The sequence below is a fragment of the Coregonus lavaretus genome (genome assembly GCF_964263955.1).
Source record: "Coregonus lavaretus genome assembly, contig: HAP1_SCAFFOLD_296, whole genome shotgun sequence".
NCBI lineage: Eukaryota > Metazoa > Chordata > Actinopteri > Salmoniformes > Salmonidae > Coregonus > Coregonus lavaretus.
Genome location: NW_028156611.1, coordinates 422314 through 435928, shown reverse-complemented (window position 1 = coordinate 435928; position 13615 = coordinate 422314). Strand labels below are relative to the sequence as shown.

Below are 13615 nucleotides of genomic sequence, written 5' to 3'. Positions count from 1 at the left end.
ATTACACTGTATTAACATCAGGAGTAGTAGTTGACCTCTGACCTCTATCAGGGTCATTACACTGTATTAACATCAGGACAGAGTGGAAAGAAACCGTGAGGGTCTACTGGTTCAGACGTATCTTATAGTGTCATACTAGGTTTCAACCATCATTCAGGGGTGTATGGTCAATGGCAAAGGGTTCATCGTCTTTCACATATTCTCATACCAGGTTTCACTGATCCTCTATTGGCCCCTCAAGGAGGCTGAAACACTTCTGTTCAAGTGTATCGGACTCTCATACTAGGTGTCAGTCCTATACTTCCATTACCCCCCTAAGGAGAAGTCTATCATGTTACAATAGCCCAGTCACTACTGGATCTCAAGCACCCGCCTCTGAATGACAGCGTTATCATATATATATATATATATATACTGCATATTCAGTATGAACCCACCTCTCAGCTGGCCCCTCAGTCAGCTTCATCCTCTTGGAGACACTGCCCTCTGCTCCTGCTGAAGGAGTATGTCTGGAGGTGGAGGGGGTCTGGGGTGGAGGGGGGGCCATCCTCTTCCTCCCGGGGGTGGTGGGGGTGTGGGTGGAGGTGGGTGGTATGGAGGGCGAAGTTTGGTTGTCCTGGTCCTCTACAAAGCGGAGCAGAGGTCTCCTGACCAGATCGTCTCTCTGATGGACCACTGTGTTCCTGGACTTCAACTGACTGGAGAGACCACAGACAACAAGTTACAAAAAAAATAAAAAATGAGTTAGACTTCAATTACTGGACTAACAGAAATGGATCATTGTCACAACAAAACAAGACGCAGAGTTACTCCATCTCTCTGGTGAGCCACCGTGCTCCTCGACCTTAACTGACTGAAACAAGACGCTGAGTTACTCCATGTCTCTGGTGAGCCACCGTGCTCCTCGACCTTAACTGACTGAAACAAGACGCTGAGTTACTCCATCTCTCTGGTGAGCCACCGTGCTCCTCGACCTTAACTGACTGAAACAAGACGCTGAGTTACTCCATGTCTCTGGTGAGCCACCGTGCTCCTCGACCTTAACTGACTGAAACAAGACGCTGAGTTACGCCATCTCTCTGGTGAGCCACCGTGCTCCTCGACCTTAACTGACTGAAACAAGACGCTGAGTTAGGCCATCTCTCTGGTGAGCCACCGTGCTCCTCGACCTTAACTGACTGAAACAAGACGCTGAGTTACTCCATGTCTCTGGTGAGCCACCGTGCTCCTCGACCTTAACTGACTGAAACAAGACGCTGAGTTACTCCATCTCTCTGGTGAGCCACCGTGCTCCTCGACCTTAACTGACTGAAACAAGACGCTGAGTTACTCCATCTCTCTGGTGAGCCACCGTGCTCCTCGACCTTAACTGACTGAAACAAGACGCTGAGTTACTCCATCTCTCTGGTGAGCCACCGTGCTCCTCGACCTTAACTGACTGAAACAAGACGCTGAGTTACTCCATGTCTCTGGTGAGCCACCGTGCTCCTCGACCTTAACTGACTGAAACAAGACGCTGAGTTACTCCATCTCTCTGGTGAGCCACCGTGCTCCTCGACCTTAACTGACTGAAACAAGACGCTGAGTTAGGCCATCTCTCTGGTGAGCCACCGTGCTCCTCGACTATAGTTACAACATGACTGGAAGTGAGAGACTGAACATCACGTGAGAATAAATGACAGTTTAAAACGTCTGTTGATCACCTGACTTACAGCACTGTCATCTAGCCTTAATATTGGACTTTTCCATTGGGTCATTAATGGAGTCTAAAGTACTGAGTATCCTGCCTCTTTTCCATTGGGTCATTAATGGAGTCTAAAGTACTGAGTATCCTGCCTCTTTTCCATTGGGTCATTAATGGAGTCTAAAGTACTGAATATCCTGCCTCTTTTCCATTGGGTCATTAATGGAGTCTAAAGTACTGAGTATCCTGCCTCTTTTCCATTGGGTCATTAATGGAGTCTAAAGTACTGAGTATCCTGCCTCTTTTCCATTGGGTCATTAATGGAGTCTAAAGTACTGAGTATCCTGCCTCTTTTCCATTGGGTCATTAATGGAGTCTAAAGTACTGAGTATCCTGCCTCTTTTCCATTGGGTCATTAATGGAGTCTAAAGTACTGAGTATCCTGCCTCTTTTCCATTGGGTCATTAATGGAGTCTAAAGTACTGAGTATCCTGCCTCTTTTCCATTGGGTCATTAATGGAGTCTAAAGTACTGAGTATCCTGCCTCTTCCTCACACAATGACAAGGACACAGTCACTCAACTGACGTAATCTCTTATTCCCACTGACCCCTCATCACTCTGAACTGACCTCTGACCCCTCATCACTCTGAACTGACCTCTGACCCCTCATCACTCTGAACTGACCTCTGACCCCTCATCACTCTGAACTGACCTCGTATCCCCACTGACCCCTCATCACTCTGAACTGACCTCGTATTCCCACTGACCCCTCATCACTCTGAACTGACCTCTGACCCCTCATCACTCTGAACTGACCTCTGACCCCTCATCACTCTGAACTGACCTCTGACCCCTCATCACTCTGAACTGACCTCTGACCCCTCATCACTCTGAACTGACCTCTGACCCCTCATCACTCTGAACTGACCTCGTATTCCCACTGACCCATCGTTTTGGTGGTTCACTGTGTTCTTGGGGACCTTCAATGCTGCAGAAATGTTTTGGTACAATCCTGTCTCGGAGCTCTACGGACAATTCCTTCGACCTCATGGCTTGGTTTTTGCTCTGACATGCACTGTCAACTTTGGGACCTTTATATAGACAGGTGTGTGCCTTTCCCAAATCATGTCCAATCAATTGAATTTACCACAGGTGGACTTCAATCAAGTTGTAGAAACATCTCAAGGATGATCAATGCAAACAGGATCCACCTGAGCTCAATTTCGAGTCTCATAGCAAAGGGTCTGAATACTTATGTAAATAAGGTATGCAAAAAAAAACAAATAAAGATTTCTAAAAACCTGTTTTCGCTTTGTCATTATGGGGTGTTGTGTGTAGATTGCTGAGGATTTTGTATTTATTTAATCAATTTTAGAACAAGGCTATAACTTAACCCTATGTGGAAAAAGTCAAAGGGGTCTGAATCCTTTCCCAATGCTCTGTATCTATATAATAGGCTATCATTGATATCAACATCCTGGCACATTACGGCTGACACATTACTACCTCTTTCAAGTAGCTTTGCGTTTTGATTGGGTTATTTTGTGAAAAAAAAATATGTAGGTCTAAATATAGATCAATAAAAAACAACAACTCTGCATCCCTGCCCAGCCGGGCTAGAGTGGCCCGAAGGGGGCTTGGCCTCTCCAGTGGCCCTGCCAGCACGGGGAGGGGATTCTCCACAGGCACCATCCAGGCACCATCCAGGCACCATCCAGGCACCATCGCAAGCCTGAAGCCACAGACTGGACAAACTCCTGTTTCTAAAAATGAATTCAAAAAAAGGCACTGAGCGCCTAATAAGGGCATTTGTCGTTAAATTTGTATTTCATTCTAAATAAGTCACAGCCTATATGAGCCAACTTATAGACTATAATGATTTAATACAACAAAGTGTTGTTTAAACGCTGAGCGCTTCATGTTCCTGCCCAGCCTAGTGTGTCGCAATAATTCATTTTGGTCCTCTGTAGCTCAGCGTGGTCCTCTGTAGCTCAGCGTGGTCCTCTGTAGCTCCGCTGTGGTCCTCTGTAGCTCAGCGTGGTCCTCTGTAGCTCCGCTGTGGTCCTCTGTAGCTCAGCGTGGTCCTCTGTAGCTCCGCTGTGGTCCTCTGTAGCTCAGCGTGGTCCTCTGTAGCTCAGCGTGGTCCTCTGTAGCTCAGCGTGGTCCTCTGTAGCTCAGCGTGGTCCTCTGTAGCTCCGCTGTGGTCCTCTGTAGCTCAGCGTGGTCCTCTGTAGCTCAGCGTGGTCCTCTGTAGCTCCGCTGTGGTCCTCTGTAGCTCAGCGTGGTCCTCTGTAGCTCAGCGTGGTCCTCTGTAGCTCAGCGTGGTCCTCTGTAGCTCCGCCGTGGTCCTCTGTAGCTCAGCGTGGTCCTCTGTAGCTCCGCTGTGGTCCTCTGTAGCTCAGCGTGGTCCTCTGTAGCTCAGCGTGGTCCTCTGTAGCTCAGCTGGTAGAGCACGGCGCTTGGAACGCCAGGGTAGTGGGTTCGATCCCCGGGACCACCCATACGTCAAAAAATGTATGCACGCATGACTGTAAGTCGCTTTGGATAAAAGCGTCTGCTAAATGGCATATTATTATTATTATTATTATTATTGTAGTTCCTTCTGAGGCGCCCTGTCTGACTCCTGGCCTATTTACAGTGTTTATATGCTGTTTAATACCACATGGAGACTATTTGAAATGATGAGCGCTTCTCACAGTCACCTTTTCACGTTTATTAAAATACTTTTCATTCAAATCATATGGTTTGGTTTCAATACTTCAAAACCGAATGGTAGGTCCACGTAGTCACAAAAATAGATGGGTGTTGGTTAAATGGTGATTTAATGAATGGAAGCGAATTTAATGAATGGAAGCTGCAATTTTTTTTTCTTTTTCCTGTGAGCAAGGAGCAGTTGTTTAGCGGTTGGAAAGGACATGGAGCGCACCACTCCTGTGAGCGATGAGAGGGATTTCTGACCGCTCAACTCCGCTCACATACTCTGGCTTGGAACACTGTGTGTGTGTGTGTGTGTGTGTTTTTTTTAGGAGTCCTTAAATGAAGTGAATATAATGTCTGTCAATTAACCAATGACATTACAGGGATACTTTGGGATGTTGGCAATGATGCCCTTTATCTACCTCCCCAGAGTCAGATTAATTATTGGATACCATTTGTATATCTCTGTGTCCAGTATGAAGGAAGTTAGAGGTATTTTCTAGAGACAATGCTAACTAGCGTTAGCGCAATGACCGGAAGTCTGTGGGTATCTACTAGGTCACACCGATTCTATAGATCTGGAGAGACTAGAGGTCAGACTGATTCTCTAGATCTGGAGAGACCAGAGGTCAGACTGATTCTCTAGATTTGGAGACTAGAGGTCAAACAGATTCTCTAGATGTGGAGACTAGAGGTCAAACAGATTCTCTAGATGTGGAGACTAGAGGTCAAACAGATTCTCTAAATGTGGAGACCAGAGGTCAGACAGATTCTCTAGATCTGGAGACCAGAGGTCAGACAGACACAGTAAGCTATAGGTAAATCAATACTTCAAGAATGTATGAACATGAGAATATGACACACACCTCACACTGTACTGTTCCAGCCTTCCTTCCAGGAGCCCCATCAGTCATTCAGGCATTGATCAGCTCTTCCCGTTGGTCTCCAGCCCTAGCTGTCATCACAGACAGTGGCCCTCCCTCCCTCCCTCCCTCCCTCCCTCCCTCCCAGTCCGTTTCCCTGGTGGAGGTCATGGGTCAGGTTCTAAGCACTACTGAGGACCGGACCCTTCCCTGGTTCATTAGTTTATCACCCTGTCAGGTCTGTCACCGTGCCGACAGGGAGAGGCTGTCAATCTCACAGCAGCACTCCGACCGCTCTGGGGATCCCCTCTAGAGTAGCCTGACTGCCCCTGAAGCTCCAGGGGAATGTAATTAGCCATGGTGGAGATCTGAAGAGTGGATGGCCCGAGAGGACAGGGGTCATCAGAGCTCAGGCTGTTAGCGATGAGGAGCGTGAGTGAGAGAGAGTTGGGGTGTGTGTGTGTGTGTGTGTGTGTGTGTTAACGTACCCTACAGCAGAGGACAGGCTGCAATACCAGTCGTTGATATCTTCCTGATCGCTGGACATCAGCAGAAGCTTGGCTTTAGGGAAGGTCAACTAGAAGAGAGAAAGAGAGAGGGGGGAGTAAGAGAGAAGCATGGAGGAGTGAGAGAGGGGAGAGAGAGATGGGAGAGAGGGGGGGTTAGGGACATAAAGAGAGAAATGAGACTGGGAGAGAGGGAGGGGGGGAGGGGAGAGAGAAAAAGAAAGGGAGGTGGGTGACAGAGGTGTGACTAGACTAGTATGAAGAAGAAGAAAAAAGTATGCCGCTCTGGATAAGAGCATCTGCTAAATGACTAAAATGTAAAATATAGACTGAGGTGGATGGAGTGAGTCAGGCTGGTAGACAGAGGAGTGACTAGACTGAGGTGGATGGAGTGAGTCAGGGTGGTAGACAGAGGAGTGACTAGACTGAGGTGGATGGAGTGAGTCAGGGTGGTAAGAGGACAGAGGAGTGACTAGACTGAGGTGGATGGAGAGAGTCAGGGTGGTAAGAGGACAGAGGAGTGACTAGACTGAGGTGGATGGAGAGAGTCAGGGTGGTAAGAGGACAGAGGAGTGACTAGACTGAGGTGGATGGAGTGAGCCAGGGTGGTAAGAGGACAGAGGAGTGACTAGACTGAGGTGGATGGAGTGAGTCAGGGTGGTAAGAGGACAGAGGAGTGACTAGACTGAGGTGGATGGAGTGAGTCAGGGTGGTAAGAGGACAGAGGAGTGACTAGACTGAGGTGGATGGAGAGAGTCAGGGTGGTAAGAGGACAGAGGAGTGACTAGACTGAGGTGGATGGAGTGAGTCAGGGTGGTAAGAGGACAGAGGAGTGACTAGACTGAGGTGGATGGAGAGAGTCAGGGTGGTAAGAGGACAGAGGAGTGACTAGACTGAGGTGGATGGAGTGAGTCAGGGTGGTAAGAGGACAGAGGAGTGACTAGACTGAGGTGGATGGAGAGAGTCAGGGTGGTAAGAGGACAGAGGAGTGACTAGACTGAGGTGGATGGAGTGAGTCAGGGTGGTAAGAGGACAGAGGAGTGACTAGACTGAGGTGGATGGAGAGAGTCAGGGTGGTAAGAGGACAGAGGAGTGACTAGACTGAGGTGGATGGAGTGAGTCAGGGTGGTAAGAGGACAGAGGAGTGACTAGACTGAGGTGGATGGAGTGAGTCAGGGTGGTAGACAGAGGAGTGACTAGACTGAGGTGGATGGAGAGAGTCAGGGTGGTAGACAGAGGAGTGACTAGACTGAGGTGGACGGAGTGAGTCAGGGTGGTAAGAGGACAGAGGAGTGACTAGACTGAGGTGGATGGAGTGAGTCAGGGTGGTAAGAGGACAGAGGAGTGACTAGACTGAGGTGGACGGAGTGAATCAGGGTGGTAAGAGGACAGAGGAGTGACTAGACTGAGGTGGATGGAGTGAGCCAGGGTGGTAAGAGGACAGAGGAGTGACTAGACTGAGGTGGATGGAGTGAGTCAGGGTGGTAGAGTTGTCTGATCTTTACCCAATAAATGTCACCCTAACCTCCAGTCAGTCCTCTGTCTCCCAGACTGCAGCCCATGTCTCATCTTTCCCTGTCTGTCTGTCTGTCTGTCTGTCTGTCTGTCTGTCTGTCTGTCTGTCTGTCTGTCTGTCTGCCTGCCTGCCTGTCTGCGTCTGTCTGTCTGTCTGTCTGTCTGTCTGTCTGTCTGTCTGTCTGTCTGTCTGTCTGTCTGTCTGTCTGTCTGTCTGTCTGTCACTGTGTGTGACTGTGTGACCGTCAAAGGAGGGCTGGGGTTCCTCCAGCTTCCTCTGCAGCCTTTCTCAATCAATGACTGGAAGTGTAGAAATTGCACACATTTCAGACAGCATAATGTATCCTTGTATTGGGATGTTATATCACAGTAAGGTACCTAAAGACTCCTTTATTCAAAGAGTTGTTGCAATGACACAGCCTGAACACTAGAGGGCAGGGCAGGCCCAGTTGAGAAACCACCAGTAACGTGTCAGACAGTAACACATTACTGTGAGAGTTATCTGATCGTTGTCCACCACCTCTGACTACATGGATATGGCCTCTCTGTATACGAGGCTACGGGAGGAAAGAGAGGAGGACAAAAGACCTGTTGAGTTGATGGCACAAGATGGACACTGCAGTGATTTGTAACGTTTGAGGTTGAACCGGTAGCGTCGGGTCAGCAACTCCAACAGAGAAATACACATCAACGGACACAAGCACAGTGAGACTGAAATGTTGGTGATGCACGTTTTCATTTCCCATTAGTTTTCTGCTCTCCGTATTTTCCCCAGGATATATTACCAGTCTTCACCCTCTGAATCAACAGTCGTTATCATCCTGAATCAACACCGGTCGTTATCATCCTGAATCAACACCAGTCATTATTGCCCTGAATCAACACCAGTCATTATTGCCCTGAATCAACACCGGTCATTATCGTCCTGAATCAACACCATCATCGTCCTGAATCAAGTCATTATCATCCTGAATCAACAACAGTCATTTTCATCCTGAATCAACAACCGTCATTATCGTCCTGAATCAAACCGTCATTATCATCCTGAATAACAACAGTCATTATCGTCCTGAATCAACACCAGTCATTATCATCCTGAATAACAACAGTCATTATCGTCCTGAATCAACAACCGTCATTATCATCCTGAATAACGACAGTCATCATCGTCCTGAATCAAGTCATTATCATCCTGAATCAACAACAGCCATTAACATCCTGAATCAACAACAGTCATTATCCTTTGAATAATTGAATCATACAATCTGAATAACAACAAGTCATTATCCTCTGAATAATCGAGTCACAATCTGAATAACAACAGTCATTATCGCGAAGGCCACCAAACGACAGCCCAGCTGAGCCTATCCAACCCCACCAACAGACAGCCCAGCTGAGCCTATCCAACCCCACCAACAGACAGCCCAGCTGAGCCTATCCAACCCCACCAACAGACAGCCCAGCTGAGCCTATCCAACCCCACCAACAGACAGCCCAGCTGAGCCTATCCAACCCCACCACCAGACAGCCCAGCTGAGCCTATCCAACCCCAGACAGCCCAGCTGAGCCTATCCAACCCCACCAACAGACAGCCCAGCTGAGCCTATCCAACCCCACCAACAGACAGCCCAGCTGAGCCTATCCAACCCCACCAACAGACAGCCCAGCTGAGCCTATCCAACCCCACCACCAGACAGCCCAGCTGAGCCTATCCAACCCCACCACCAGACAGCCCAGCTGAGCCTATCCAACCCCACCACCAGACAGCCCAGCTGAGCCTATCCAACCCCACCAACAGACAGCCCGGCTGAGCCTATCCAACCCCACCAACAGACAGCCCAGCTGATCCAACCCCACTAACAGACAGCCCAGCTGAGCCTATCCAACCCCACCAACAGACAGCCCAGCTGAGCCTATCCAACCCCACCACCAGACAGCCCAGCTGAGCCTATCCAACCCCACCACCAGACAGCCCAGCTGAGCCTATCCAACCCCAGACAGCCCAGCTGAGCCTATCCAACCCCACCAACAGACAGCCCAGCTGAGCCTATCCAACCCCACCACCAGACAGCCCAGCTGAGCCTATCCAACCCCACCAACAGACAGCCCAGCTGAGCCTATCCAACCCCACCAACAGACAGCCCAGCTGAGCCTATCCAACCCCACCAACAGACAGCCCAGCTGAGCCTATCCAACCCCACCAACAGACAGCCCAGCTGAGCCTATCCAACCCCAGACAGCCCAGCTGAGCCTATCCAACCCCACCAACAGACAGCCCAGCTGAGCCTATCCAACCCCACCAACAGACAGCCCAGCTGAGCCTATCCAACCCCACCAACAGACAGCCCAGCTGAGCCTATCCAACCCCACCAACAGACAGCCCAGCTGAGCCTATCCAACCCCAGACAGCCCAGCTGAGCCTATCCAACCCCACCACCAGACAGCCCAGCTGATCCAACCCCACCACCAGACAGCCCAGCTGAGCCTATCCAACCCCACCAACAGACAGCCCAGCTGAGCCTATCCAACCCCACCGACAGCCCAGCTGAGCCTATCCAACCCCACCGACAGCCCAGCTGAGCCTATCCAACCCCAGACAGCCCAGCTGAGCCTATCCAACCCCACCAACAGACAGCCCAGCTGATCCAACCCCACTAACAGACAGCCCAGCTGAGCCTATCCAACCCCACCAACAGACAGCCCAGCTGAGCCTATCCAACCCCACCAACAGACAGCCCAGCTGAGCCTATCCAACCCCACCAACAGACAGCCCAGCTGAGCCTATCCAACCCCACCAACAGACAGCCCAGCTGAGCGTATCCAACCCCACCAACAGACAGCCCAGCTGAGCCTATCCAACCCCAGACAGCCCAGCTGAGCCTATCCAACCCCAGACAGCCCAGCTGAGCCTATCCAACCCCACCAACAGACAGCCCAGCTGAGCCTATCCAACCCCACCAACAGACAGCCCAGCTGAGCCTATCCAACCCCAGACAGCCCAGCTGAGCCTATCCAACCCCACTAACAGACAGCCCAGCTGAGCCTATCCAACCCCACCACCAGACAGCCCAGCTGAGCCTATCCAACCCCAGACAGCCCAGCTGAGCCTATCCAACCCCACCAACAGACAGCCCAGCTGAGCCTATCCAACCCCACCAACAGACAGCCCAGCTGAGCCTATCCAACCCCACCAACAGACAGCCCAGCTGATCCAACCCCACCAACAGACAGCCCAGCTGAGCCTATCCAACCCCACCAACAGACAGCTCAGCTGAGCCTATCCAACCCCACCAACAGACAGCCCAGCTGAGCCTATCCAACCCCACCAACAGACAGCCCAGCTGAGCCTATCCAACCCCACCAACAGACAGCCCGCTGATCCTATCCAACCCCACCAACAGACAGCCCAGCTGAGCCTATCCAACCCCACCAACAGACAGCCCAGCTGAGCCTATCCAACCCCAGCCAGCCCAGCTGAGCCTATCCAACCCCACCAGACAGCCCAGCTGAGCCTATCCAACCCCACCAGACAGCCCAGCTGAGCCTATCCAACCCCACCAGACAGCCCAGCTGAGCCTATCCAACCCCACCAAACGACAGCCCAGCTGAGCCTATCCAACCCCACCAACAGACAGCCCAGCTGAGCCTATCCAACCCCAGACAGCCCAGCTGAGCCTATCCAACCCCACCAACAGACAGCCCAGCTGAGCCTATCCAACCCCACCAACAGACAGCCCAGCTGAGCCTATCCAACCCCACCAACAGACAGCCCAGCTGAGCCTATCCAACCCCACCAACAGACAGCCCAGCTGAGCCTATCCAACCCCACCAACAGACAGCCCAGCTGAGCGTATCCAACCCCACCAACAGACAGCCCAGCTGAGCCTATCCAACCCCACCAAACGACAGCCCAGCTGAGCCTATCCAACCCCACCAACAGACAGCCCAGCTGAGCCTATCCAACCCCAGACAGCCCAGCTGAGCCTATCCAACCCCACCAACAGACAGCCCAGCTGAGCCTATCCAACCCCACCAACAGACAGCCCAGCTGAGCCTATCCAACCCCACCAACAGACAGCCCAGCTGAGCCTATCCAACCCCACCAACAGACAGCCCAGCTGAGCCTATCCAACCCCACCAGACAGCCCAGCTGAGCCTATCCAACCCCACCAGACAGCCCAGCTGAGCCTATCCAACCCCACCAGACAGCCCAGCTGAGCCTATCCAACCCCAGACAGCCCAGCTGAGCCTATCCAACCCCACCAAACGACAGCCCAGCTGAGCCTATCCAACCCCACCAACAGACAGCCCAGCTGAGCCTATCCAACCCCACCAACAGACAGCCCAGCTGAGCCTATCCAACCCCACCACCAGACAGCCCAGCTGAGCCTATCCAACCCCACCAACAGACAGCCCAGCTGAGCCTATCCAACCCCACCACCAGACAGCCCAGCTGAGCCTATCCAACCCCACCAACAGACAGCCCAGCTGAGCCTATCCAACCCCAGACAGCCCAGCTGAGCCTATCCAACCCCACCACCAGACAGCCCAGCTGAGCCTATCCAACCCCAGACAGCCCAGCTGAGCCTATCCAACCCCAGACAGCCCAGCTGAGCCTATCCAACCCCAGACAGCCCAGCTGAGCCTATCCAACCCCACCAACAGACAGCCCAGCTGAGCCTATCCAACCCCAGACAGCCCAGCTGAGCCTATCCAACCCCAGACAGCCCAGCTGAGCCTATCCAACCCCACCAACAGACAGCCCAGCTGAGCCTATCCAACCCCAGACAGCCCAGCTGAGCCTATCCAACCCCACCACCAGACAGCCCAGCTGAGCCTATCCAACCCCACCAACAGACAGCCCAGCTGAGCCTATCCAACCCCAGACAGCCCAGCTGAGCCTATCCAACCCCACCACCAGACAGCCCAGCTGAGCCTATCCAACCCCAGACAGCCCAGCTGAGCCTATCCAACCCCACCAACAGACATCCCATTATAATACACCAGTCAGACAGCACCCCATTAGAGAAGATCAGCATTAGGAAGTCAACATATTAAATGACCTTTACCATTTACCTGCAGGCTTCAGGCTTTAGTCTGTGGACCAAATGGTACTCTCTATATAGTGCACCCCCCAAAGGGGGGGCCCGGTCAAAAGTAGTGTCACTATATTTTAGAATAGGGTGTCATTTGGGACGGACTGCTGTCCACAGAAAATAAAACTACCAGGGTTAGCACTCAGTGATCACATGTTGATCATTTCTCACATCTGTTGTTTGGTCAGAGTTTATATGGTGGTTCTAAGGAGTGTGTGTGTGTGTTTAGGGCTCCCGAGTGGCGCAGCGGTCTAAGGCACTGCATCTCAGTGCTTGAGGCGTCACTACAGACCCCCTGGTTCGATTCCAGGCTGTATCACAACCGGCCCGTGATTGGGAGTCCAATAGGGCGGCGCACAATTGGCCCAGCGTCGTCCGGGTTTGGCCGGTTGGCCCAGCGTCGTCCGGGTTTGGCCGGTGTAGGCCGTCATTGTAAATAAGAATTTGTTCTTAACTGACTTGTCTAGTTAAATGAAGGTACTTTTTTTTTTTTTTACAAAAATGATAGAAAATAATAAAATACAAAGGTTAAAAAAATGTGTGGGTGTGAGAAAGAGAGTTTACATGGTGTCTAAGGAGAGAGAGGTCTATATCTCTGGTATTAGATAGTGATAGTTTACATGGTGTCTAAGGAGTGAGAGGTCTATATATCTGGTATTAGATAGTGATAGTTTACATGGTGTCTATGGAGAGAGAGAGGTCTATATATCTGGTATTAGATAGTGATAGTTTACATGGTGTCTAAGGAGAGAGAGGTCTATATCTCTGGTATTAGATAGTGATAGTTTACATGGTGTCTATGGAGAGAGAGAGGTCTATATATCTGGTATTAGATAGTGATAGTTTACATGGTGTCTAAGGAGAGAGAGGTCTATATCTCTGGTATTAGATAGTGATAGTTTACATGGTGTCTAAGGAGAGAGAGAGGTCTATATCTCTGGTATTAGATAGTGATAGTTTATATGGTGTCTAAGGAGAGATAGGTCTATATCTCTGGTATTAGATAGTGATAGTTTACATGGTGTCTAAGGAGAGAGAGGTCTATATCTCTGGTATTAGATAGTGATAGTTTACATGGTGTCTAAGGAGAGAGAGAGGTCTATATCTCTGGTATTAGATAGTGATAGTTTACATGGTGTCTAAGGAGTGAGAGGTCTATATATCTGGTATTAGATAGTGATAGTTTACATGGTGTCTATGGAGAGAGAGAGGTCTATATATCTGGTATTAGATAGTGATAGTTTACATGGTGT

At 50.7% G+C, this 13615-nt stretch overlaps 1 protein-coding gene across 1 annotated transcript in view; it reads right to left on the bottom strand.

The window, feature by feature from the left end:
* Positions 1-452: 452 nt before the first annotated feature.
* The window catches only part of LOC311126153 (rho guanine nucleotide exchange factor 39-like), a gene marked incomplete at its 3' end in the record, with an annotated part of 115246 nt that continues 102083 nt past the window's right edge, over positions 453-13615 (bottom strand). The window contains 3 exon segments of the mRNA XM_084200172.1: positions 453-544; positions 547-698; positions 5734-5822. Of these exon segments, the coding sequence (XP_084056298.1) occupies positions 453-544; positions 547-698; positions 5734-5822 (333 nt within the window).